The sequence below is a fragment of the Hermetia illucens genome, chromosome 3 (genome assembly GCF_905115235.1).
Source record: "Hermetia illucens chromosome 3, iHerIll2.2.curated.20191125, whole genome shotgun sequence".
NCBI lineage: Eukaryota > Metazoa > Arthropoda > Insecta > Diptera > Stratiomyidae > Hermetia > Hermetia illucens.
Window position 1 is genome coordinate 12,488,831 of NC_051851.1, and position 24,919 is coordinate 12,513,749.

The following is a 24,919-nucleotide window of genomic DNA, read 5'->3' on the forward strand; positions in this document are numbered from 1 at the left end:
CCTTAGTTCAAAGGTGATAGCCTTGTGGTCGCTGTACGTGAAGTCCTCACTAACTTGCCAGGATATGTCACGTGCCAGCGCAAGCTTGACAAAAGTCAGATCTACAATTGAACCAGTTTCTCCTTTCCGATAAGTGTTTACATGGCCTTCGTTGGCCAGAACTACATCTAACTGGGCAAATGCTTCTTATAAGCACCGCCCCCTTACGTTAGTCTCTTTGCTGCCCCACTCGATAGCCCACGCATTAAAGTCACCGGCTATCACCTTTGGACCTCGTCCCCTTGCGTCGTTAACAAGATCGTCTAACAGTTCTTCAAACTCAGGAAGTGTGAGGCTCGTTGGAGCGTAGCAGCTGTATACGAATATACCGCTTATTTTTGCCCACACAAAGCCACTAGCCGCCTGACGCATGCTATATTGTATGGCTTGACGACCGCACGCCTATATCCCCGCTCCACCAGTCGAATCTGTGACCTATACACCCCCGTAGAGATTTCTGTACGGTTCACTAATGATAGTAACCTCCATCCCATGATAATAACCCCCTCCCCATCCCCCCTCCAAATCTTGCGCGACCCTGCAATGATTAAGGTTTATTTGTATTAACCTCATTTTTTCACTGCAGTTAACGCCTTCCTAAATTCCGGGCATTTACCACTTCCGGCAATATGCCGGTTATCCCGTCCCTTCTTTCCTTCGCACAAAATGCATTTGGGGTCTCCATTGCACTCCTTGCAATATGTCCTTTCTCCCCACACCTCCGACATCGATCGGATCGATCGATGCCGCTAGTGAATGCCTTCGCGAAGTGTCCAAACATTAGACATTTGAAACGCCTCTTTAAAGAGATATGTTCCCTTAGCCGGCAAACAACCCTTCCAATTCGGACCTTCCCCACGGCCAACAACTTCTGCGCTGACTCCACTGGCAATCGCATTGTGGCCGTTTGAGTAACGCCATACGCTTTTCTTAGGCTCACTATAGGTCCTTCTCTGAATTCCTCCAACTTGAACTGTTGCTTCAAGACAGTGCAGATCTCTTCTCTCGATGTTACCTCATCGAGATCCTTGCACAGAATATAGATCTCATGTTTTTGGGAACGAGCAGCGACATTCTCCCCAAGTGAGTTCAAAACTTGGTTACGAAAGCCGTCAGTTTTTCCTACGCTGAATTTTTTCAGCTCAAACATGAGATCCCCCTTTCTGGGTCCTCCGGATTTTGCTGACATTTCCGCCTAGGTCTTTTAGGTCAGGGTCAGATTTCACCTTCTTTAGTATCTCCGCATACGTTAGATGCCCTCTGCTGGAGATTCCAATTGCCTCTGGACGAATATGCATCTTTGGCTTCTTGTCTCTTTTCTTGTTCACGACCTTAGTCCAACCACCGCTCTTATTTTCTTTCGGTTTCGCTTTGCTAGCTGACGTTCCTACTTTGGGCACTTTGGGCCCTTCTGAACTTTTAGTTCGGTTTGTTGGACTGATCGTGGCTCCTTTTTTCCTTTTTGGTGCCTGTTGTTTCCCCAAACCTTCGCTCTTTCTGTCTCGCCTCTTTGTCCTGCACTCGCTTACTTGATCGAAGATCGATGACCTTGTGCTTTGGTGTTACTTGGGTCGCCTGTGACACTGTTGGAGCTGGGATGTCCGGCTTTTCCTTAGCCTTTCTTACTTCTTCCTGGGACCTATTGTAAAGGACCCTGATAGCTCTCACCCTGTTTTTAATGGCTTCGTGCACGTTATGCTTGTCCTTGTTCTTCTGGGTCAGGACTCTGTTCTCGGTGAGTCTTGACCAAATTACTCCTTTTACTTACTCCTTGACCTTTTTCAATTACTGAGCTCCCTTGTACTTTCTATTTTGCCGGCTTTGGTATTGGAGGCGATCTTAAAATTGATGAGCTTCTCCTGAATGGATCTATTTGCTGCTACTGGAGTACCTCTTGATCAAATCTGGTGGGTGTCGAAATCGCCTTTTTCGGCCAGCTATCTCCTTTTAGCCCTTCATTCTTTGCCTTTGTAATTGGTGTTCTTGGCAGAGTTGTGCTTCGTTTGAACACCTCCTTCTCCAAATCTAAAACACTTGTAGAATTAGATGCAACGGAGGCCAAGTTGTCCACCACCGAGGCACTGCCGTCGAGGGATATCGACGGCCGGGAGCCCGCTTGCTCGCTCCCAAAAGCCGCCGGTACTGGGGTTCCGAGCCCCTGCACCGTAACTTTGCTCCTTCTCAATTCGTCCATCTCGGTTTTATTTTCTCGGTGTCCTTCCCATAGCCATTTTGGTCCACGCACCAGAGATGAGCAAACACTAGCCATGCACAGTCAGAAAAGAAAAGTGCATGAACACATATTTACACATCAATAGGTATGCCCCAATCCGTCAACTGGGGTCGCGCCTGATGGGAGATCTGGCCACTCCTCACAGGTGGGGTAGCTGTTGGAGTAGCTTTGGGGATGAAGGTCAAGGTGTCTGGGGAGAGAAAAAGAAGCGAGGTGTCTAACCATTCTTTGCAACGTTAATGTTCTTGCTTTCCTTATCTCTTCGCTCAGATAGACTTCACAGTCCTTCTCCCTTCAATTCAAAACTAACCCCCAACTCGATTACAACGGAATTCTCATCCACTACCAGGACTCATATTCAATAAATGCCTGGATTTACCAGCGTTAAAAGCTATGATTTCCAAACATCTCATTATCCTCCATTTAGCTTGCAACTGCAAAAAAGTTACAAGATAGTTCCGAAAAACCACAATGCTCACATGTCCTGCAAAGAGGGTGGAAAAAACACGAAAAACCATCTGCTTGCGATTCAACTTCAACTTGTACTTCTGAAATAATTTCATTAAAATCACTTACGAATGGAAATTCGCTATTTAGCGCCATGACTGCCAAACCACCGTGTTCGTCCTGCAACATGGTAAATGTGCAGTACAACCCCGAACTCACCACTTTACCAGCACAGAAAAAAAAGGAACTTGTTACTTGAAACCACTGTGAACATTTTCAGCACTTTCCATCCACTTATAGGTGGCAGGATCTCGCGAGTTTGCCGACAAGGGAAAATTCACCAGGAGAAGAACCAAAAAAAAAAACTAGGGTATTCTGCCGTACAGTTTTGAAGGGATGACGACGGATTTATAGTCGACTTCAGCTACAAGAACAAGCTGCTGCCATTACACCAACGTTTCTAACTTCTAACCGCAGTTTTTTCATAGCACAATTGTCTATGATTTTTTTATCCGAGGGTGCGAAAAGTTGTTCTTGAATTTTCAACAACTTCATCCTCTTTCAATTTATAGCTTCTATTGCAGGTTTTTTTTTACAAAGGACTCCACCAGAAGCGGTTGAACTCGAATATAACGTGCGGTGGCAGTTTGGGATTAAGTCCTCAAATTTACAGTCAAATGAATAACTGAGAAAAAGTGATGATTCTATGAAAAATGTTGTGAAGTCCTTTGATTTGACTTAAATTAGGACTATTAAGGCAACTTCTGGGAAGACACATTTAAAGATAAAAGGCGGCGTAAAACATGATTGGAGGCATATGCAATACCACGGACGTGAAGCTTTCCTTCATCTGGGGAGCTGTCTATGATTTGCTAAAAATTTGGAGGATTAATCCTTCTGGAAAACAATTTATACCTGAAGAAGAACTGGAAAGGATGGAACATTCACACACCCCCTAAACGAAGGCAAATGACTACCTTAAGAAAGACTCCATAAGACCCCTTCCCCATACATTGATGTGAACTACAGAAATTGGTGAATCGGTGTTTAACAGGGGTCGTACATCAACCTTTCTCGAAGAACTTGGACGGTTGGAAGGAGGTCCTTGATGCCAATCGACAATGGGGTTCTTATGGTGGAGAACTAAAGAGCATCTAACACAAGATCTTTCTCAAATCCAAGTTCGATACTTTTCAGTCTAGATCTCTCTGCAGAGGTCTACATATCTTTCGGAGACCCCAAGAGGATCAACTGGAGAAGCTTGAACAAGTTATCAAGATCAAACTCTCCACTAGAAAAGGCATTCAAAACCTCCTTTAAAGTCTCTTGCCCTGCTGGAAACAGCAAGAAAGCATTGCCACCGTGGTGGAATGAAAATATGCTAAGCCTCAGGAAGGTAACGAGGGAAATCCTCAACATCTGCTGCAGGCACAAATATTGGCAGCCATACAAGGGCTGCTTGAAGAAGTACAATTCGACCATCAAAACTACTAAGAGACGGCCCTGGTTGGACTATTGTCAAAACATTGATAACATTGAACATAGGAGCCCATCTTATCGTAAAAAGTCAGAACGCTCCTGCACGAAATATTCAGGTGAAACTCTGCAGCTGCCAGTTCAGACGCACTTGCCCTTCCCTTCATACACCACCAGTCGTGTGAGATTATCAAACTAGTAATTACCGGGGATAAGATCGACTGGACAATAAAAAGTTCTCGGTCAACCACCATGCTGAACGCACATACAACACGAATTCTCCCGAAGTATGTGAATTCAGAGGCTATCCCGGTTCCCATGGTAGCAGTATACCCCTGGTAAGGTTGCGTGATCGACTGTCACTTCAGATTAGTCCCCGTGCAGACTCGGGTCTAATCGCCCTAATTAGGGCCTTGGAGCATTGGCCTACTGCATCGCGGCCTGCATACCAAAGTGATACAGCGTCTCCCGGTGCCAACACTATGGAGGTTCTCTTTGGCTACTTGGTTTTGGTTTGGCCAACACCACCTCTGAGCACCAGCCAATGCCTGAAAAGAAATGGGATCTCCGGTTGAGAATGGTTTTCTTGATGAACACAGCTGTGATTCGTCTTATCTTAACGTACGGTTCGCTGAGAAGAACTAAAACCGGGACTGCAATCCTGATCGGCGAATGCTCTCAATGTACTGCTGCACGCCCCCCCATAAACAATCACGTTACATACGCTGTAGCGTAAAGGGGTGTCAGACTACGTAAGTTTGGACAGTGAAAACCTACGGCCATAGGAACATCTTAGACGAGGTATGTCTAGAGCTCTGGACATTCCTCACGGACCACGCCACACTCAAGCCGAACTTCACGAGTAGCTGAATGTAGACTTTCCCATCAAGGCAGAGGGTGAGGCCAGCGGAGTGTTGCAAGGCTATCACAGCATCCTTCACCAGCGGATTAAAAATATTCAGTGCGGAAATTTTTCCGCATACACACAGTAGACACGGTGTATTCACTTCATACGGTCTGCCAGGATTAACCACTGTATTCCAAGCAAAAGAACTGGCGAAATTGGAAGCCTGTCCATGGCTGAGACATAATTTGAGCCGCAAAAGCAGCATAACCATTCTGACCGACAGACTACATCCTCCAAACTGGTGGACATTGCAAAAAGCTAACCGTCCTCTGGGTTTCCTGTCAGAAGAACATAGCGGGGAATGATCGGGCTTACAGTTTGACCATCAAGGCTCTGGTCTTGGCAGTCCTTCCTTGGACACAGTCTGTGTGCCTCTGGCGACTGAGGACCATGCTGTCAGACTCTACATACTCTACTCTCCGAAGTTGCGTAAAAGAAGGGGGAGTCTGTTGGAACGGCTACAGATACCCACCTATCTATCATGCGCCACTTAAACGAAGGCAAAAGACTGCCTTAAGGAAGACTCTGTACGACCCTTGCACTATGCATTGAAGTGCACCACATAAATCGGTAAACAGATGCACATGATAAAACCCCGCTCTGGTAGCTCCATATCAACTCTGGCATTATTTTCAGATTATACAATTCAAAATTGTTATTTAATAATTAAATCGTAAAATAATTTTCAAAGTTCTGCATCTAAGAAGATTTTAAATAACTAGCGTAGTTGGTATTGTCAATATGAAGTCAGAAACCATATCTTACAAAGAACTTTCTCTTGGAAATATATTGAAATCCTTAACAGAGTCCTGGAATTCTCTTGGTAATTCACGGAGTTCTACACAGGTGCTCCCCTTGGGGATGTAGGAAGGCCCGATCAGTTGTATTTCGATGAGATATAGTTCACAGAGTACGGTTTAATAAAGGGGACAGGGGTGAGGATCGTCACAAGACTTCCTGGGATCTGAATTTTGTCATTTTTGAATTCTTTTAATAGACGTTCTTATTGAAATCGGTTCTATGTGAGCTTGTCCGTCTATCCTTTTTTTGTCTCTCTACCTTCTCTGAGATGCTGACTTGGGCCAGTTATCAGATTTCTATTCACTTAAACCATCCTCGACTACCTCTTCTTCCCAGCACCGTGGAAACACTAGAAGGTATTACATCAAGCGACGCAGTCAGCTCACTCTATCTGGTGTCCTTGCTTTTTTACGAGATTTTGGAATTGACCACATCCCAATCCTCCTCGCTTGCTAGATTTTCCGGTAACAGCAGGACACGTAGGCTTTCCTCTAGGTTCCTCCACTTCTCTCATGAATCTTGGACGTGTTCTTAGCGTCGTAGTTTGAATAATCGGCTGAAACTAGTGTGTCCAATGATTCTTGCCATCTATTTATAGAAATCTCCTTTTCAGTGCGTTCTTCGTTTACGATAAAGAAGAGATGGACTTCGAATTATGCATGCTCGTTATCTCATTTACCAAGATGTCAATTGACATCATTCCCAAAAGGACGAACGGGGCATCATCTGAGACAGTCTCGCAGAGAAAACCCTAAGAGCCCTCCTTCTGTAGACTACACTCAATATATGAGCATTAAATAAAATCTGCACCCTGACTATAAGCAGCTTACAATTATACCGTGATCCTTTCACGTTTGACACTATCCTTGCCTGAACCGCACCTAGATACTTTGTCATAAGACTACTGTTTACGATTATGTAGACGTAGTTTCTCTAACGCTATTCGGTGATGAGAAACAATTCAGTTTTTCCTCCGCAAAGGTCAATGAGGACTTTTCTAAACAAGCACTGATTGCATCGCATGAGTATAACCGATAATAACCAGTGCTATGTCGTCGGTGTAACCCACCACAGGGGCTCCTATCTAAACTCGAACGCTTAAGATTGTACATGATGTTCCACAGCAATAAGCTCAATACGGAGTCCGCGAAGACAACTCACTCTTGTAGTCCGTCATCGCTGTCACATCAAAGTCTTCACTCTGCTGAAAACTTATTTATAATTGCAACGAGATAGGATGGAATACCAATCGTCGTCAGGAGTTTGCGTATTAGCTTCCAATTGGCTAAACTGAATGCATTTCCCACGTTTTGGGTCACCAATACGCAATATTTGCTACTACCGTGAATGGCATCCTTGACCAAGCCAGTAAACAATTTGATGAAATCAATGGTTAATTTGCCTTTACCGAATCGATACTGTCGATCTGAAAGCGTTTTCCGGACTCGATCCAGTTCCTTCAGGTTTTCCTGTATCGCAGCTACTGTTGCGTTTATTGTACTCCAATATACTTCCGACTTCAGCAGCTTCTCCACGAAATTGTGCGATCAGTTACCTGCATTGAGGGCATCGCTTAACTTCCTCTTTCAGCTTCATGAATTTCTGACAATGGAACATAACATGCTCCGGGTCCTCGGATGTAGCGGCACATTCGGGATAGTCTGGGGACTAATCCAATCCAAAGTGATGCAAGTACTTCCTGTATCCACCGTTTCTCGTAAGGAACTGCGTCAGGTGGTAATTCAACTCTCCATGCTCCCGTTCTACCCATCTTTCAATAAACGGGAGCAGTGTAGAATTATCCCGCCTTTGCTCCCATTTCCGGCACAGCTCCTTTCTACTGGCTTTCCGGAAACCCGCAGTCACTTCAGCCGGATACGCCCTCCTTCTTCGGTGAAGACACTCTGCCTCAGTCGCTAGAAGATACAAGGGAATCATCTCCACGATGACACACACTACCTCACCAGATACGGTCCTATATACACTACATACTCTCAGCGCAATTGGCCGATATGCCTTCCCTGGTTGACTGTGTTATCCAGTGCGCAAACATGAGCCGCGTATAACAGAATGGATGCCACCACCCCTGCGATTAGCAGCCGATGACTAGATTTTAGCTCTCCAATATTAGGCATCATCCTTACTAGAGACAAGCTAGCCTTTTTTGCCTTTTCGCGCGCATAATCCAGATGCCCTTGAAGCTCAACTTGGCATCGATGATTACATCCAGGTGATAATGATCGATTTTGAAAGGACCTCATGATTCCCAACCCGGATTTTGACAGTGTTGTTTTTCCACCGATTGGTAATAAGGACCGTCTCTGTCTTATCTTCCGCCAGGTCGAGTTTCACCATTTGGAGCCATGCTTTGATAGCATGAATGGTTTCACTTGCGTACAGTTCCACGTCCTGGTGGAAGCCAGAGTGCCCTTAATCCAACCAAAGCTGGCCGAGTTAAAAGCACTCCTGACATCGAAATTCACCACCGCCCAGCACTTACCGGCGGCCAATGCCTCCCGAGCTAGTCCACGACCGTTGCTATTGCATCGGTAGTGGACCGTGCTCTGCAAAACCCACACTGCCGCTTCGATAAACTACCCGCCAGCTCAACGAACGGAAGCAGTTTGTTGTATAATATATTACCCTCTTCAACAACTTCCCCATAGTGTCTAAAAGACAGATGGGGGGATATGAGGAAGGTGCGCAAGGCGGTTTTTGGGGCTTCGGCAGCAGAACAAACCACTGCCTTTCCCACTAGGCAGGAGACACTCTTTCCAACATGCACGATTCAAATGTGCTTATGCCTGATTTTAGCTGCCGACTTCAGGGCTTTGTTCGGAATCCCATCCAATCCCGGAGCCTTATTATCCTCAATTCGTACATAAATACCTTGTAGTTCATCCTCGGTCACTCCGTGCCTTAGGAAGACGTCCTGCTGCCCCGTTGGTTGAGGTCCACTTTTTTCCTATTGGGGGAAACGGATTGCTATTATTTTGAACAGGAGTCGCGGGCACTTAACTTTGGGTGATTTTTACCCACGAATTTTCTTCATTACAACCTTGTAAACAAACGGCGCCCGCGTGAGTTCATATTTGCTTCAAGGCACAACTGCTTGAAGCAATTCCGCTTACTTAGCCGTATTCTGGTTCTCCTCTTGTTCTTTGATAAAATCTCCTCGGTTGTAGAGAGGATACTCTCAACAGCGCGATATCTTGATTTCACCTGTAGTTTGGTTTCCTATTGTGATGGAACTTTCGTCGCGGCGTTGTAGAGTCGCATACCTCAGTTATTCGCTGACAAGCTGGCTTCATTTTCCCAGCGCCGTTCCCTTTAGGTCATAACCTCCCTCTAATGCCGCAAGGAAAGTTTCTTCCATGAAAGTTCCAGTTCATGATTTTTCCACTTCTGTTGCTTACTTGACCGTCGCCTCCTCCGCTCATGATGTCAAGAAAAATGCCCCGGTGGTCATACGGGTGTAGTGTTCACTCACCCACCAGACCATCCCTCTACCCAACGAGGCACTGAGGTAAGCCAGATAGATGATTGAGCCTAGCCCTCTTCTTCGGAAGGTAGGCGCGCATCCAGGATTGGCTAATACGATGTCAAGATTTGGCCCCTAGAATTCGTCACTCGACTTCCTCAATATAAGGACCACGAGCTGAAATCACCGGCAATGCAATATATCCTGGTAGTTTAGAAACTATAGTTCTAAGCCAGTTCGCTGTGTCCTCCGTCGCGCAGTCTGATTGAAAGAGTATGGTTGAAAGCGTATGCCGCTGAACACAAGCTCCTTATTCCATCCCTCACACGTTTGCATGACGATGAGGTCCTCAATTATTTCATGCTCCTGATGAGTAAATACTTGCTCCGGAAATACTTTCCGCTGTATGGCCAGTCGAATACTCTTTACCGCATTAGCATAGCTAACGGCGGGTCTCCTGGCTCCTACTTTCACTCCTGACCGCCCCGACATTGTCCCTCTTTTCGGTTCAGGTTTTGATCTCTTGGGAGCATTTCCTTGTGGCAAGCTGATTTCCACTGGTCCTTCCTTTCTTGGCTCTGATGTTGAAGGTTTAGGTTTGGCTTAGGTCTCCACTGCTTGACCTCCCAAATTCTTTGGTCACCTAGCTCTCAATGCCTCTGCCTAATGGGCCAGTTTGTGTGTGGTACGGGATGCAGGCGGGGGGGGGGGACTATTTTTGCGTGATTCTGAATTTAAAATGCTGCCAATGATTTAGTCCTTCCGAAAGGACATATTCTTTGTTTTCTCCGTTCAAAGTGCAAAGTCAAAAAGGGTGGCAGCTATTATTATTACAATTTTTCAAGTTGAAAATCAATTTCATATCACGATTGCAACTTTCAAGGACCACAGGAAATACTTTCCGCATGGTCAATTCCTAATTTGCATTCATACGGCGTACAATCGGATCCAGGCATGATTTACATCAAAGCCTCCAAAACTGCATTTTACAATTGAAAACCGTGAAAATATTGCAACGAATCCACCCTCCACCGCCACCCCTTACACCCCATCCAATGGTCCTGCGGTTTGTTTGCATCTCAATCGCAATCGACATTTCTAATTCCCGCCCGTGGACTGCATATTGCAATTTGATAGAGAATTTGTTTGGATACAAAAATGCGCGGATGCACGACACAACCGAAAAAAATCCTGGCCGTTCTGCAACGAATTAGTAACACCGGACTGAACGCGAAAACATGGAGGGTGCAAAGAAAATCACTGGCCATCAAATACTATGGAAATTCATGGAAAACCTAAAAACTTTCGGGTTCCGTGTTTTGGAATGGATAAAATTGTGTTTTATTCTTCTGGTGTCGATATGGCTGTGAATGTGGCTCGCAATGTGAATAAAATGTATCAAATATAATATTGAAAATGTCAGCCAGGACATGGGGATGGATTGGCAAAAGGACACAATTTTCATAATGGCTTAAAAGCCTGTACTCTAAAAAATTAGCCATTTCGAAATCTATTTTGGCGGCATAATATGAAGATAGGCTTTTACGAATCATATGACCCCGAAATTATTCCATATCTGAAATTAGTCCTTTACAAACAATTCTTGTTTTCCATATTAAAAATATATTCCGTTTTTCGCTTTGTGTGCAGGATAATATCCGAATTTACTTTTTTATTTTCCATTTGTTCCGTGCTCAAAGTTCAATGAAATTTATATTTATGCGAATACCGTGGATTTCAGTGTAAATGACTCGAATTTTTTTATGTATCTTTTTTATTATGTTTTGCACGAATTTCTATTGGATGTCTATAAATATCGATCTATTTGCCTAAACAGAATAATTTCTACAAATGGGATGGGCGGAGACGATGGCGAGGGTAGAGCTGAACCGCACGTGCCACTTAAACTCCTAAGACAATGACGGGATTTCAGGAGAATTGGGCTTCCTTACTTCCATCATGATTGACTCAAATAGGTTGAAATGATTGGAGTCAAAAAATTATTAGGAGCTAGGATGTTTAAGATATCAGCTTGCCACGTCATAAGTTGGATAGAACGTGAAGAAACTTTTTCTGTATATGGATACGGACTGAAAAGGATTCCCTGTTTAAGAGGAAAGGGGATGTGTATACCAGCCCTCTTCCAATTACAGCGGGTTATATATGCTAACGAAGACGGACAATCCATTAATTACAGGGGTCGATAAGCGATTGGGGGACGGTTGAAGATAATCCGAACTTGCCCAAATCAACCAAACGGCTAGAGCTACCCTAAAAATGTAAAAAACGGTCAAAATAAATCATGAAGTTTCGCCGTCAAATACTGAATTGGTAGATCGGTACGCGCTAGCATCCTACTATACTAACCGAGCTCTGAAACGTAAAGGAGCCTACAAGCTAAAAAAAAAAATAAAAAAAAAATCAGTTCGACCAGCCACGTGGAGCCGAAAAAACTCGAGAACCAAGCGCCGCAATCGCGAAGGCAGATCTTCGGAGGGGCACACCCTCAATCGACATTTCCCTGCCCCATATTTTCAAGAAGCGCGACTTTTGAAGTCCCTCTAATTAGTGTAAATTCTGAGGGAAAAGAGGGCGTCTTCTAACCAAAATATAACCTTCTACATTTTTGCGTCGTCCTTAGAGCTCTAAATTCCAAAACCGTCGTTTTGACCTGTGTCTCTAGTATGCGCTTTCTCTGCGATCCTCTTGTAGTTTGAATCTCCTACGCCCAATGACCAAAGTAAGCACGTAATTTGAATTTCAATATCGATAATAAATGAATAAACAAAATGTTCATGTTACCACAGGAGAAGAGAAATAACTTCGAAGAAGAATAGTTACTATGGTGCTGCATCAATGAATACAAAGTTATGACAAAGAAGAACGCCTAAAAACGGGTGCCTCCATCTCGCAACAATCGCAGCCCAGTATCCTAACCGCACGTGATAACAACACCCTCATTCACTCGGATATTCCTCTCTGCCTATACCTTCTTCTTCTTCTTTTTCTTCAGCCTTTGTCCCGTTCACAAGCGGGGTCGGCTCGTCGTGTTCGGCTTCGCCATTTGGCTCTATCGAATGCCTGATCTGGGTGCAATCTCGAGGCTTTCAAATCCCCATCCAGCGTATCAAGCCACCGTTGCTTAGGTCTGCCTTTTGGTCGTTTACCAGCGACGACGATGTTCAGACCAATCTTGGCAAGTGAATTCTCGTTTGCACGAATTGCGTGACCATACCATCGAAGACGCCTCTCTCGCAACTTTTCCACGATCGGTGCAACCTCATAACGATCGCGGATATCCTCATTTCGGATGTGATCCAAACGTGTGACGCCACTAGTCCAACGTAGCATCTTCGTCTCCATTACCGCAAGACGCCGTTCACTGTCTTTTATGGTCGGCCAACACTCAGAACCATAGAGAGCGACTGGACGGACGACATTGCGGTAAATTTTAGATTTGAGACGTTCGTTGATACGTCGATCACAAAGGACACCAGTTGTGGAACGCCACTTCATCCAGGTTGCGTTAATGCGTGAAGCAATTTCATAACGCAACTTTCCATTGGCTGATAGCATTGACCCGAGGTATTTAAATCGCTCAGTTCTGGGCAGACCACTGCCGCTGACAGTGATTGTGCCTGTTTCATGGGGATCGGTCGTTAAAAATTCAGTTTTGTTTAAATTCAATCTGAAACCGTGTTGCATGAGACGATCATTCCATTTTTGAACAAGTTGCTCGAGATCATTTTTGCTATCAGATGCTAGGAAAACATCATCTGCATAAAGCAGTGTGTAGGACGCTGGACGTTGGATATCCCGTGTGACGGTGTCCATAACAAGGACAAAGAGGAGTGGTGAGAGGGCGCTTACTTGATGAACACCAACAGAGACACGAAGCGGTTTTGATACACCCGCCATACTTCGAACTTTACTTTTCGGATCGTGGTAGAGCAATTGAACCCAGCGCACGAGTTCTTCTGGCACGAAGTGTTGTCGTAAGGCATACCAGATGAGTTCGTGTGGTACACGGTCAAACGCTTTCTCTAGATCCAGAAAGGCAATGTAAAGAGGGCGATGCTTCTCACGGTGTTTCTCCATGAATAACCACGCAGCGTGTATTGCGTCAGTAGTTCCGCAGTTCTTGACAAATCCGGCTTGATTCACGGTTATTTCAACGATTTCGCGAATACGGTTGTCAAGAATGCGTTCAGAAATCTTCATGGTATGGGAAAGTAACCGGATCGGACGGTAATTTGAACATTCTGCTGGGCTACCTTTCTTTTTCCATATTGGAACAGTCGTACTTTCTTGCCAGTCAGATGGTGTTCTTCCTTCCTGAATAACCCGGTTAAAGAATTCACTGAGCCACAGATTTGGGTCCCAGCTCTTCGCTTTCCAGAGCTCAGATGCGATGTCGGCAGGTCCTGTTGCTTTCCCCGATTTCATTTGTTTTATTGCCTCCTTGACTTCAGTTGCGCTGACTGGTGGAACTGCTCCAAATGTCGGCAATGATTCTGGAAGTGGAGGATGAGCAAATTCTTCAGTTGAAATCTGCTCGAAGTATTCTCGCCATCTATCCGTTGCGGCTCGACGGTTGGTAAGCAAAGTACCGTTCTTGTCATTAACGCAACAGAAGTGTTCGATATCCTGTGTGCGTTCATCACGGCTTTTAGCAAGTCGATACAGATCTCTCTCGCCATCTCGAGTGTCCAGTTTATCGTAAAGATTTTTGAAATGGTTCGCTCGGGTGACAGCGACCGCTTTCTTTGCTTCTCGGTTGGCCAATTGCCAATTAGCAGGTGTTTTATCGTCGAGAAATTTGTGGTAGAGGCGTTTCTTTTCACGGACCTTCATTTCAACATCATCATTCCAAAGCCAAGTATCTCGGTTGATGTACCGTTTACCCGGCTTGGTGACCTCGAGGGTTGCAGAGGCCGCTTTGTGGATCGTGTCTTTCATTTGGTTCCATGATTCTTCCACATCCTTATGCACTAGTAATCGAACACCGCGATCTACACAGGCCTTAACCAATCAAACCTACACAGATAACCGTCAGTTAGCCCTGCAGTCCCGAAAATTTAGTTCAATACAATAATCAATCTAATGGCGCAAACCATGGATATTATAATCATTGAGTTGAGCATCAACTCTATAGTCAGCCGGGCTAGCAGACACGAGTTTGAATTGTTGCCTGCCAAACAAAATCCACAAACAGTACCTCTATGTGAAACCAAGTTGCATTAACACAATAGGTCTACTTTCCCGAATTTCAACGTTTTCTGTTGAGACATACGCCCTCCTAACCAAACACCCATATACTCTGCCAAATGCACCACAATATTGGTCTTCGGAAAATTCCCTGCAACATAACTTTTCCTTCCAGCCGACGCCGTGAAATCAACTATCGCCTTAACTAAAACCCATCCCAACCACATTGATCCAAATGACTTCTCTCAGCTGGGAAATTGTGACTCCTTATCTTGGTGGATGACTTAAATGCCAGACACACCTGGTTATAAACTATTCAGAAATAATGGTCGCCAACTGCATCATTGGTTGACAACATATTCCGTTGCACGCAACATTTCCAACTTTAGCCCCGAGCTTCCTACCTTTAGTGAAATGATTTTCTGTTCATACCTTGACGACTTGCTGATACGTAGAGTGATATCCAAAGGAGTGAAATTCTTGATCTCAGCAAATCAATCCATGCAAAGATCTTGACCATATTCAGTAATCGCCCCTATAACCGCCTTTCCCATATCAAACCTAACTCAAACACGGCTTAGCCAGCCACACTGAATTGTTGTTGAACATCCCCTCCTCCCGAACAAACGCACTGGTTGAATCCCACAAATGAACTTTGTCAAGTCCAAGCCCAGTCATAATGTCCATCAAACAGAGCATGAACGAAAATTGAATCGGGCCTGATAAGATCCGCTCGCTAATCCTTGAGAAATGCTGTGTATTAATCAGCCCTTTCCTAACATTATTCAACCACTGCTTCCTTAACGCCCACTTCAACAGGAGTCAGACGGGTGCTTTATCACACAAATTCCCAAGGAAAATGAAAATCCTCTTCTTCTTGGTGACTACAGGTCCGCGTCCATCCTCTTAGCCTCCGCCGAAATTTTCGAGCAGATCATCAATCAGTGAGTTTTGCGATAAAAGCGATGCTATACCACACTTCCAGATTGCTAATCGACCGGGTCTCTCAGTTGAACCTGACTTCCTAGTCTTAAAAACTGACATCTGGCTTGAAATTACTCACAAAACACGTACAATAGCTTACCTTATCGACATTAGGAAAATTTTTGTCTCCGTGTAGTAACACGAATCGACGGCAATCGCAAGATTCAGCAACAGCTGCTCTCTCCCTACACCAGTCCAACTGAAATCCCACAAGGCTCCGCCCTCTCTGCTACCCTTTCCTCACTTCACCGTAGATCTCCTTAAGTTCGTCCACACACTCACAGTCCAATTAAGATCATGCAATATACTGACGCCTCATGGTCTACACCATCACAAGGGACATTGCACTTCACCAAGTGGAAAGTAGCCCTCAATCCCCAAACATGCCGTAAAATCGTGCTTAAAAATCTAGACTTCTCCCATCCCCACTGTAAACCAGGTTATCTTCTTTAGCCTCCTTATAAACTCGAACCTGTCCAACATCTGTCACATCAACAAAGTGATAAACCATGTGGGTGGTGCCCTCTCTGATCAATACACCCTATTCTCCGTTAAAACACTCCCACTCCACGAAAGGTCAAGATCTTCTATTATAAGCAGTTAATTCAACCAATAATCTCTTTCGGTTTCAGCTTCAGGATTGACATCTCTCCTCATCAGAATAGAGAAGCTGTGCCTCTAGGTAAGGCCGATTCGCCACTGTACCGGCTTAATTAAAACAGCAATGGTACGAAATACATATCCGAGCAAACCCTCTATTAAATATATAAAACAATTCCCGTAAATCCTCATTCCCTATAATTGTGATAACCGTCTTTTCGGCAGAGAAGATAGAGTAACCTTCTACACAGGTCGCCTCAGGACGAGGAAGGAGGAAGGTTGTCAAATGATTGAACAACGAGATTTCCGTAGGAAGGGAAAACCATTCCAAAGGATGACAATAACTACCAGTTCATAATCGAAAGACCTCGTAGATCCTTACGCCTCTAGAAGGCTATCTACTACAAGGTGATAAGTACAAAAACGAAAAAAAACTGCTGCCTCTATTTTCGACACACTAAACAAATTTGGGAGCCGAAATAGGCCACAAATTCACTGTGGGGGGTCAAACGAATGTCTCGCCCCAACTACGTCTAACGTTGGTCCAATGCGCCGGGTCAATAGTACTTGAAATTTTGTCAATGACGGAACAAGAACCCCCTTCACATTTCCGAGGCTGGCTAGCACTAAAGCGTGCAAGCAAGTATCAACCGGTCACTTCAATGCTACTCCAATATTTGCGGACTGACCTTCGGTGTCAACTTCGCCACTTCCTGGCGTTTTTCGTATACATTTGCCCTTCGGTTCATTCGGTCATTTTTGCTATTAGACGCCAGGAAGCCATCATCTCCATAATGCAGTGTATAGGGCGCTGGACTTTCGTGTGATGGTGTCCATAACAAGAGGGCTGCTCATTGATGGAACAGCTCCTGCAAGTCGAGTCTAGCCCTCAGTTGGTACTCAAGAAAATACCAGGCGCAACAAGCGAAGTCTGTTCCGACACTTCCACTGGAATAGATTGGCCGTTCATCGCGCCATAATTACGAGACGTGCACGGACTGTCACACCCAGGAGTACGCTGTACCGTCAACAACACTCTGGAATCTGAACACTTCTTCTGGTCCAATATCAAAGCCGATTGTAGGACCTAAGCGTATCTGCAATGCCAGCAATGGAAGCTGAGCCGACATGTGGGATGAACGTCGGCCACTTCACGGCACGTCAGTCCGTTTCAAACACGTGCACGAAGACATAATCGTGTTCATTTACTCCGAGAGAAATTGATTTTGTCTTACATGCGTGGGACGATTCTCACGGTGGCCGGAGGATTTCGTCATGGCTGACCAGCAAGCTGAGACGGTTGCTCGCGCCTTTTACCGCTTTGACAGCCCACTGCTTGTTAACGCTGATCAGAGCCGCCAAATCGAGTCGTTTTCTGGACGTTCCATCCTCCAGTGGTATTATCACTGTGATCGGGCAACCCTCGACAAAATCGTTCGGACTAGAACAGCCCCCTGAACGTCCTTCTTCTCGCTCCGATTGTGAATAAGGATACCGCAGTAATGAATAAGGTCCTCTTTGAGGTAATGGTTTTATTGTGAAGATTCCGAAAGTATATATCGTAAAAAAGAAAAACTCAGACTGTTATTTGCACGCGATTTAATGAGGGAACGAGCTTAAAACCCCCACAGTACTTTTGTCCAAACCACTTCCCGCATTCCCATATCACCTACATCGTGGCTTACCTCTTACTTTTCGAACCCATCCTGATAGAAGAAGATAGAAATAATAGCAACAAGTATAATGGCGAATAGACCGTGTGGATGCCCTATACTCAACAAAGGAGTAACCAAGAAACAAAGAACATTTTCATCTCTATTACCACGATGCGTCGTTCATTGTATTTTATTTGGGCCAACACTCAGAATCATAGACGACAGGGCGCACGACACTACAGCAAATTTTGGATTTGAGACGTTCGTCTATATGTCCATCACAAAGAAAACTACTTGTGGAACGTTGCCTCACCCAAATTACGCTGGTGCGTTAAGCAATGGAGCGTTATCATTGACAGTGACAGTGCGTGTAATCAGTCTTCAAAAATTATATTTTATTCAGATTCACTCTGAGACCATGCTGCATGAGACGATCAGTCAATTTTTGAACAAGTTGCTCTAGATCCGCTTTGCTATGAGAAACCAGAAAAACACCATCTGCATAGACTAGGGTGCGCAAGATGTTGGATGCCCCGTGTGACAGCATCCATAACAAGAACAAAGCGGAGTGGTGATAGGGCGCTTCTTTGATGAACACTGGCAGAGACAGGAAGTGGTGTTGATATAACCGCTGCACTTAGTTCTTTGCTTTTCGGAACGTGGCAAAGCAATTGAACCCAAAGTGTCAGTTCCTCCGGCTTTAGATCTTGCCACAAAACATACCAGATAAGTTTGTACAGCACCCGGTCAAACGTCTTTTCTAGATCCAGAAATGCAATGAAGAGAGTGCGATGCTTCACACGGTGTTTCTCCATGAGTAACCGCGCAGTGTGTATTGCGTCAACAATGCCGCAATTCTTGACAAACCCGGTTTGAGTCACGGTTACTAGAAGGTCATCGAGAATACGGTTGTCAAGAATCCGTTTAAAAATATTCATGGTATGAAACAGCAGCCGCTGGACTACCTTTCTTTTTCCATATTGGAGAGAGAGTGCTTTCTACCAATCACATGTTGTTTCTTCCTCAATTGAATTCAATTGAAAGACTTACTGAGCCACAGTGTTGGGTTCCAATCCTACAGTTTCCAGAGTTCACGTGCGGCCAGGTCGGCAGGCCCTGTTGCTTTCCAAGATTAAAAAAGCATGTTACCCAGCATTTAAAAAATAAGGTCAACTGCATGTGCAGCCTTGCCCGGGATAAAGGTTTATTTATTTCAAACCAGATGAATATCTGACCTCAACCTAACGTGACAACATCGTCAATGGTGTGGACAAGGACTGTAGTGTCAAAAATGACCCTCACCTCTCCAATTCCCGAGACTGGCTAACGCAGAGGTGTAGAGGCGCAGCTCCATTATTTGCGGGCTAACCTTCAGGTTTCCCCATTTCTTTGTTTTTTTTTTTTCAGAATAGCTCTGCCCTCTTAGTTAGCTTTGGCCAACTCGAACAGTCTTTTGATCATCACTCAATCATATAAGTCATAATAGAATTATCCGTAAAACAAAATGGGCACTGTTCAGCTCAGATATTATACTTTCTTGCATTCATTCATAAATATCGGTCATGTATAACGATTCCCTGAAATTAGCTCTGCTCAGTAGTTTGCTGCTAGTTCGACACAAAAATAAGCACAATTATTAGCCCTATTTTACCTACCTGTCCGGATAGCTCAGTGATTAGAGTCGTTCGGAAGGTCGCGGTTCAAATCTCGCTGGTGACAGTGGGATTTGTATCGTGATTTGACGTAGGATGCCAGTCGACTCAGCTGTGAATGAGTACCTGAGTCAAATCAGGGTAATAATCTCGGGTGAGCGCAATGCTGACAACATTGCCTCCTACAGGGTACTGTAATTATGTAGTGTACCGTTACGGTCTTGAATAAAGTACTCTAAGACACTTCAAACCCCTCCAATATGGGTAGTATTAAGGAGGTGGAGCGGAATATACCTGACAAGCAGGATGATCGAAAAGGTGTCCTCGTAAAAGGAGAAGGCAGGGCTGATGACTACCAAAGGTGATCAGGTGGTCTTGAGGGTAACGGTAAGTGGGGAAAAGGTCATCTCGGTTGCCACTGGTTTACCTGCGGGCCAAAGCCCACAGAGTCATCGTCGGTTGTGGTGACTAGGCGTAATAAGGAGGTTTTTCATAGGTGGAAAAGCGCGAGAAGGTTCCCGCACTAAGAATTACACTTCATACAGAGGTTCAGGGTGCTCTCTGCAAAGGAACCTAAGAAGGTTGTGGAAAACTCGAAGTTCTCCGAACATCAATTGGGGGCAAAAGTTGCCCAGTGTTTGAGGCGTTGTGCCGTCGTATATGGTGTTCACTGCAACATTAGCGCAGACAAGCTGATACAGCAGAAACATGAGAACCATTTCGCCGACGACACGTAATTTGAGAGGTTCAGAAAAGAGTTGAACATCATTAGTCGTCCAATACCAACGAGGCCCGAGGCAGTCAACAATACTGTCTTAAAAGGGACACCTGCCTTTTTCGTCCACCACTTGCTTCTTAAGTATCATAGAGTGGCCAAAGATTATATGTGCGCTAGTCGCTCGCGGAGTACTGTGCGGCCTCTATATGGAGCAACGTTGTGCACTAACATTGCATTCTGGGGACTTCCAGCTGGGCATATGCTAATGTAGAGGCTGTGAGCCACTTACGCCGCAAAAGTGACTAGGGTAAATTCCCCGTGAATAAGTGTCGTCTACGCTGCTACAGTTAAACTGCGTTAGAATAACTGCCGTGTTTGATGATCTGGGCGGCATGTGAGTGTTAATCAGTAGTTGGCTTGTGGAAAGGCTTCATTGGGATTCTCCACATCAAACTTATTCCATTCAACTCGTTGGGAAGTGTCATCTCCACGTATTCGACAGGGGCGATCAGACATGCAATGAGACTCGTCTGAAGTGATTCCATGGGAACCGGTATGGCCTTCTGGGTGCATTCACTCCTGGAAGAATTCCTGGTGGATGTGCTCTCGGCCCGGTTATTTGCCGCTGGTCCCCTTGTGGGAGTTTCATGGTGACTGTGGTTGTACCATGGCAACTTCAGAGAAAGACGTTATACATCAGCTCTTCTCATAACCGGTTCGCCTCCCGAAAACAACCATTACAGCGCAACTTCCCCATTCCCAACTTTTAAGTTTAAAACAGTCTGACTAATCCATTTATAGCACTAATTATGATATCAAAATGTGTCCTTGAATATCAATAAAAATACCATAAATTATTCCTTTTACAGATACCACCACAACATCAACATGATGTCTACATCCGCAGATTTCTTCGGACATCCTTATGCCCTATTTCGCGGACCGCCAACAACAATGCGGCCTCGCGAAAGTCCCATACCCGCATTTGCTCTCGATTTACAGATTACAAATAAACGAAACATAGACACCATCCCCCCGCCACCGCCGCCACCTGCAACACCGCCTCCAACCAGGTAAATATCCTTAAATTTACATTTTCAAAGGAAAAAGATTGATTGAACTTAGTCAATGGTACATAGATAGTTGCATTGAAAGCAAGTTACAGCTTCAGCAAATCAATTGAAAAATCTTTTTTATTATTAAAAACAGAATTTATTTCAGCTTTAGCCCATAGGCGTTTACCCAACTTATCAACAATTCGGATTTTATCTCCTCAAACTATACCTAATCAACTGTAGCAAAAGTAGATTTAGTCTGATTGCTGAACGGACCAAGGAAAAATCTTCAAATTCGCTTCTAGATTAGGCGGCTGCCAACAGCATTAACTGCAACCTAAATTAATCGCATAGAAAAAACAAACAGAAAAAAAATGCTTCTCATAAAAATTCTTGCCCTTCTTCTTATCATAATTATCATTATCAGTAATAAATCTAAATATCGCTATCATCCACGCATTACTCGTATATATTCAAATAGTAGAAGAGAGAAAGTCTCTCGCGAGAAAGTAATTTGATTGCAAGATTTGATGTGTAAATACGAGCAAGTAAGCAATTCTAAACCTACAGTACAAAAACAAAATGTATCCAGAAATCCAGTACTTTTTCCGTAATATATCTTCAATCAACAATGAACTTATAACTACAATCAACATACAGTAAGCTAGCGACTAGTTCCGAGAGGAAAGGATGTAGATTTTGCTGAACTCCGTCATATCTGTGGAAGGATAAGAACGGTCCCATCATGACAGGTAAGATTTTTTATAGTGTTTCGTCGTAGAAGAGGATCCTGCGGAAAGTTCAGATTGAAATACAAAATTCATCTGTATTCGACCAGATTGAAATATCATTTATAATTATAGTAACATATATTAAATAAATAGATAGGGAAATTCATATAGAATCTAAGGTTGACACCCTCGACCAAAAGCTCCGATAATGCGTTCTGACATCAACCGATCAAACCAAACCACAAATTGCGATTCCGGCGCGCAACAATCCGTTCAGCAAAATGCGTTTAATTGTGCGCTAGCATGCAAAGTACATAGCATTGCAATACTAAATATGAGAAGGGAAACAGTCAATGAACATCTAGCTTTTAAAAATATGTAACTGTATAAACACGTAATACGATTTAGGGTTGAGGATATTTTAAGATTAGTGGGTTTTGGGTAAAAATGATGAAGTAAAATTATAATGATCGTTCCACTTACTTTAAAAGACGTTAATTTTGTTAATGCCAAGTCAAAATGGAATTCAGAAAATTGGCAAATGTATTATGAAAGAAGAATGAAAAGGCAGTAAAAGAATCTCTCCACTAGGATTGGTAAAGCAACCCCGACGATAACTACTAACACGAGAGAAGTTCTTCAGAAAATCTGCCCTCTCAGTACGTCAAAAACGAAAAAAAACGTGGTAGAATCGCAGCGCAGATAACTCTCAATCCAGAATCTGACTTTTAGCTTGCAAAATTTTCAATTGGGTTTCATTCTGCAGATATAAATATGAATCCCAGATAACGTATCTTTTATTGTACTAATAGAGGAAGTAGAATCACCGAGTCTAGATAGTTTGAACATACTAACAAATATCATACAGACCTGGCATGAGCTAATGTTCTATTCAGCTGTTAGGAAGTGAAGGTGATACTTACTCCCAAATTTAGAAAACCTACCAACCCGAGAATATGGTAATAGCAGTAATATTCCAACCAAACTTTCTAGAATTTAACTGGTTATTATGGTCTGAGTATGCTTATAAAATGTCACATTTCTAGAACGAACTTAAGAGGGGAGGGGGGTTCCCCGTAAATTTAGAAAATACAGTATTTTTTTAAAAGTAAAAAGAGCCACTGACAGTTTTGTTCAAAGTAAAGGTAACTTGTCAGACGCTGCCTCGTCTCTGTCCTGTGAACAGTGTGACATTGACAACGCGTTATTTAGTCTCTTATGTGCATGTGTGTAAATTATATTACGGTCGTTATTGTACCTCAGCTTGTTCAGAGCGAACTTTTTTAAGGATTGATGAGTCTTGAATCCGTATTCATATTCGACCAAATGGAGAAGGACTTTCGCTCACTTTTTTAATTCACTGACCTCACCTTTTTGGTTCAAAACATAACGATTTTCCACTTGAATTAAATTCATGCTCACGTCATGTTTATGGATGTATGTTTAGGAAAATAACACCTTATAGTCGCTTTTGATTACACTGCATCCATGGCAGAGGTGGGACAATGTCTGATGACCTAATTAGAAAGAGGGGTCTGTGAACCAACAAAAAGTAGAGCAATCGCCCCGTCTGTCATCAAATGAATGCACCCCGGACTTAAGTTAGTTTCTCAACCTCACAGATTAGAATCTAAATTAGCTTTTTCAGTTCTTCACCTCGACAAACGAGCCACACTTTGATGTTATAATGATCATATGATAGATAGGTACCAGTGGGCGCCCTAGGGAGCGCAATTAACTCTCTGCGGCGATACCAAAAACATCTAAGACCGTGACTGCTATTATGAGAGCAAGGTTGCAGAGCCCATCCAGCATAAGATTCCAGAGCCAGCCCGCAACGTTCAAGAAGGAAAATAGCTCTCCCACCCTCCAGCTAGTAATCTCTCTGAGGTCCCCAAAGAATGGTTTACCTAATGTCCGTAGCCTGACTGTCGCTGGAGCTCCGCAATCACAGAAAGGAAGTGTCTATGGGTTTCCGCCTCTTCTCCGCAGCCCAATCTGGCGGCATGGTCTCCTATGCAGACCGCCGCAATTTTGCATGCATTTGTATGCGTCTAGCACAGGAGCTATCGTTATCGAGCTTTGTTATAAGGAGACCAAATCCTCCTTGACTTAGGCCTTCGTTATATGAGAGCAGTCGCCAGCGAAACACCGGCTGCACCCGCGGAAGGACTTCCAAGAGCAGAACCCAGCCTGTTCAGTCTGTCAACCCGCTCATTCCCCTCCATGTTTCTAAGAACCCAGAGGAAATTGACTTTCAACGTGCCGCCCAGACTGTTCAGCGCATTTCTGCACTAGTCCACCAACTTCGAGGATATCGTCGCTGAATACAAGGCTTTAATGTCCGCTAGGCTTACACTGGAATACACTGGCGAAATCTGGAAGACCATACGACTCGGAAACACTGTGCGCATTAGAGATAAACCCTGCACTAACTCCTCAAAGCCTCTTTGATCCATTGCTGAAGAATACTGTATCGCAACCTTGCAACATGCCGCCGGTCTCCCACTTTGCCCTGGTTGGAAAGTCCACAGGAAAGTTTCTCGTGAAGTTCAGCTTGCCGGTGACTTATTCCTTGGAGAATGTACAGATATCCCAAGATATTTCATCTAGGACGTTACTATGGTCGTAGGGATTCGCTCTCCAGTATCCGGAATCGCGTAGTCTGACGGCACTGCATGCTACAACGTATTTAATGTGAAGGTCTAGGGGGAGGGGAGGGAGGGGGACGCAGAAATACATTGAGAGCATCTGCCGGGCAGAACTGCAGAGCCCCAGTAGCATACGCGATTTTTTAAATCCTATTAACCTTCGTTCTATTGTATTTTTTGCTCAAAGCCTGTCACCATACAATAGAGCTATACGTTAGGATTAGACACACCGTGAGGGTAAACATCCAGAGAATCATCCTCTACGTTCATTCTTCAATTTA

At 44.2% G+C, this 24,919-nt stretch overlaps 1 protein-coding gene across 6 annotated transcripts in view; it reads left to right on the forward strand.

Annotated features, from left to right (window-relative positions):
* LOC119651012 (sex determination protein fruitless) overlaps positions 1 to 24,919 on the forward strand; it is an 852,573-nt gene that overhangs the window by 238,950 nt on the left and 588,704 nt on the right. For 5 of the 6 annotated variants that reach the window (XM_038054303.1, XM_038054310.1, XM_038054313.1 and 2 more), the window contains exon 2: positions 21,071 to 21,274. In XM_038054303.1, the coding sequence (XP_037910231.1) occupies positions 21,090 to 21,274 (185 nt within the window). In that variant the 5' untranslated portion in view covers positions 21,071 to 21,089. Of the gene's footprint in view, positions 1 to 21,070; positions 21,275 to 21,448; positions 22,009 to 24,919 lie in introns of those variants that run through there. The other variant, XM_038054308.1, reaches the window with a different exon arrangement.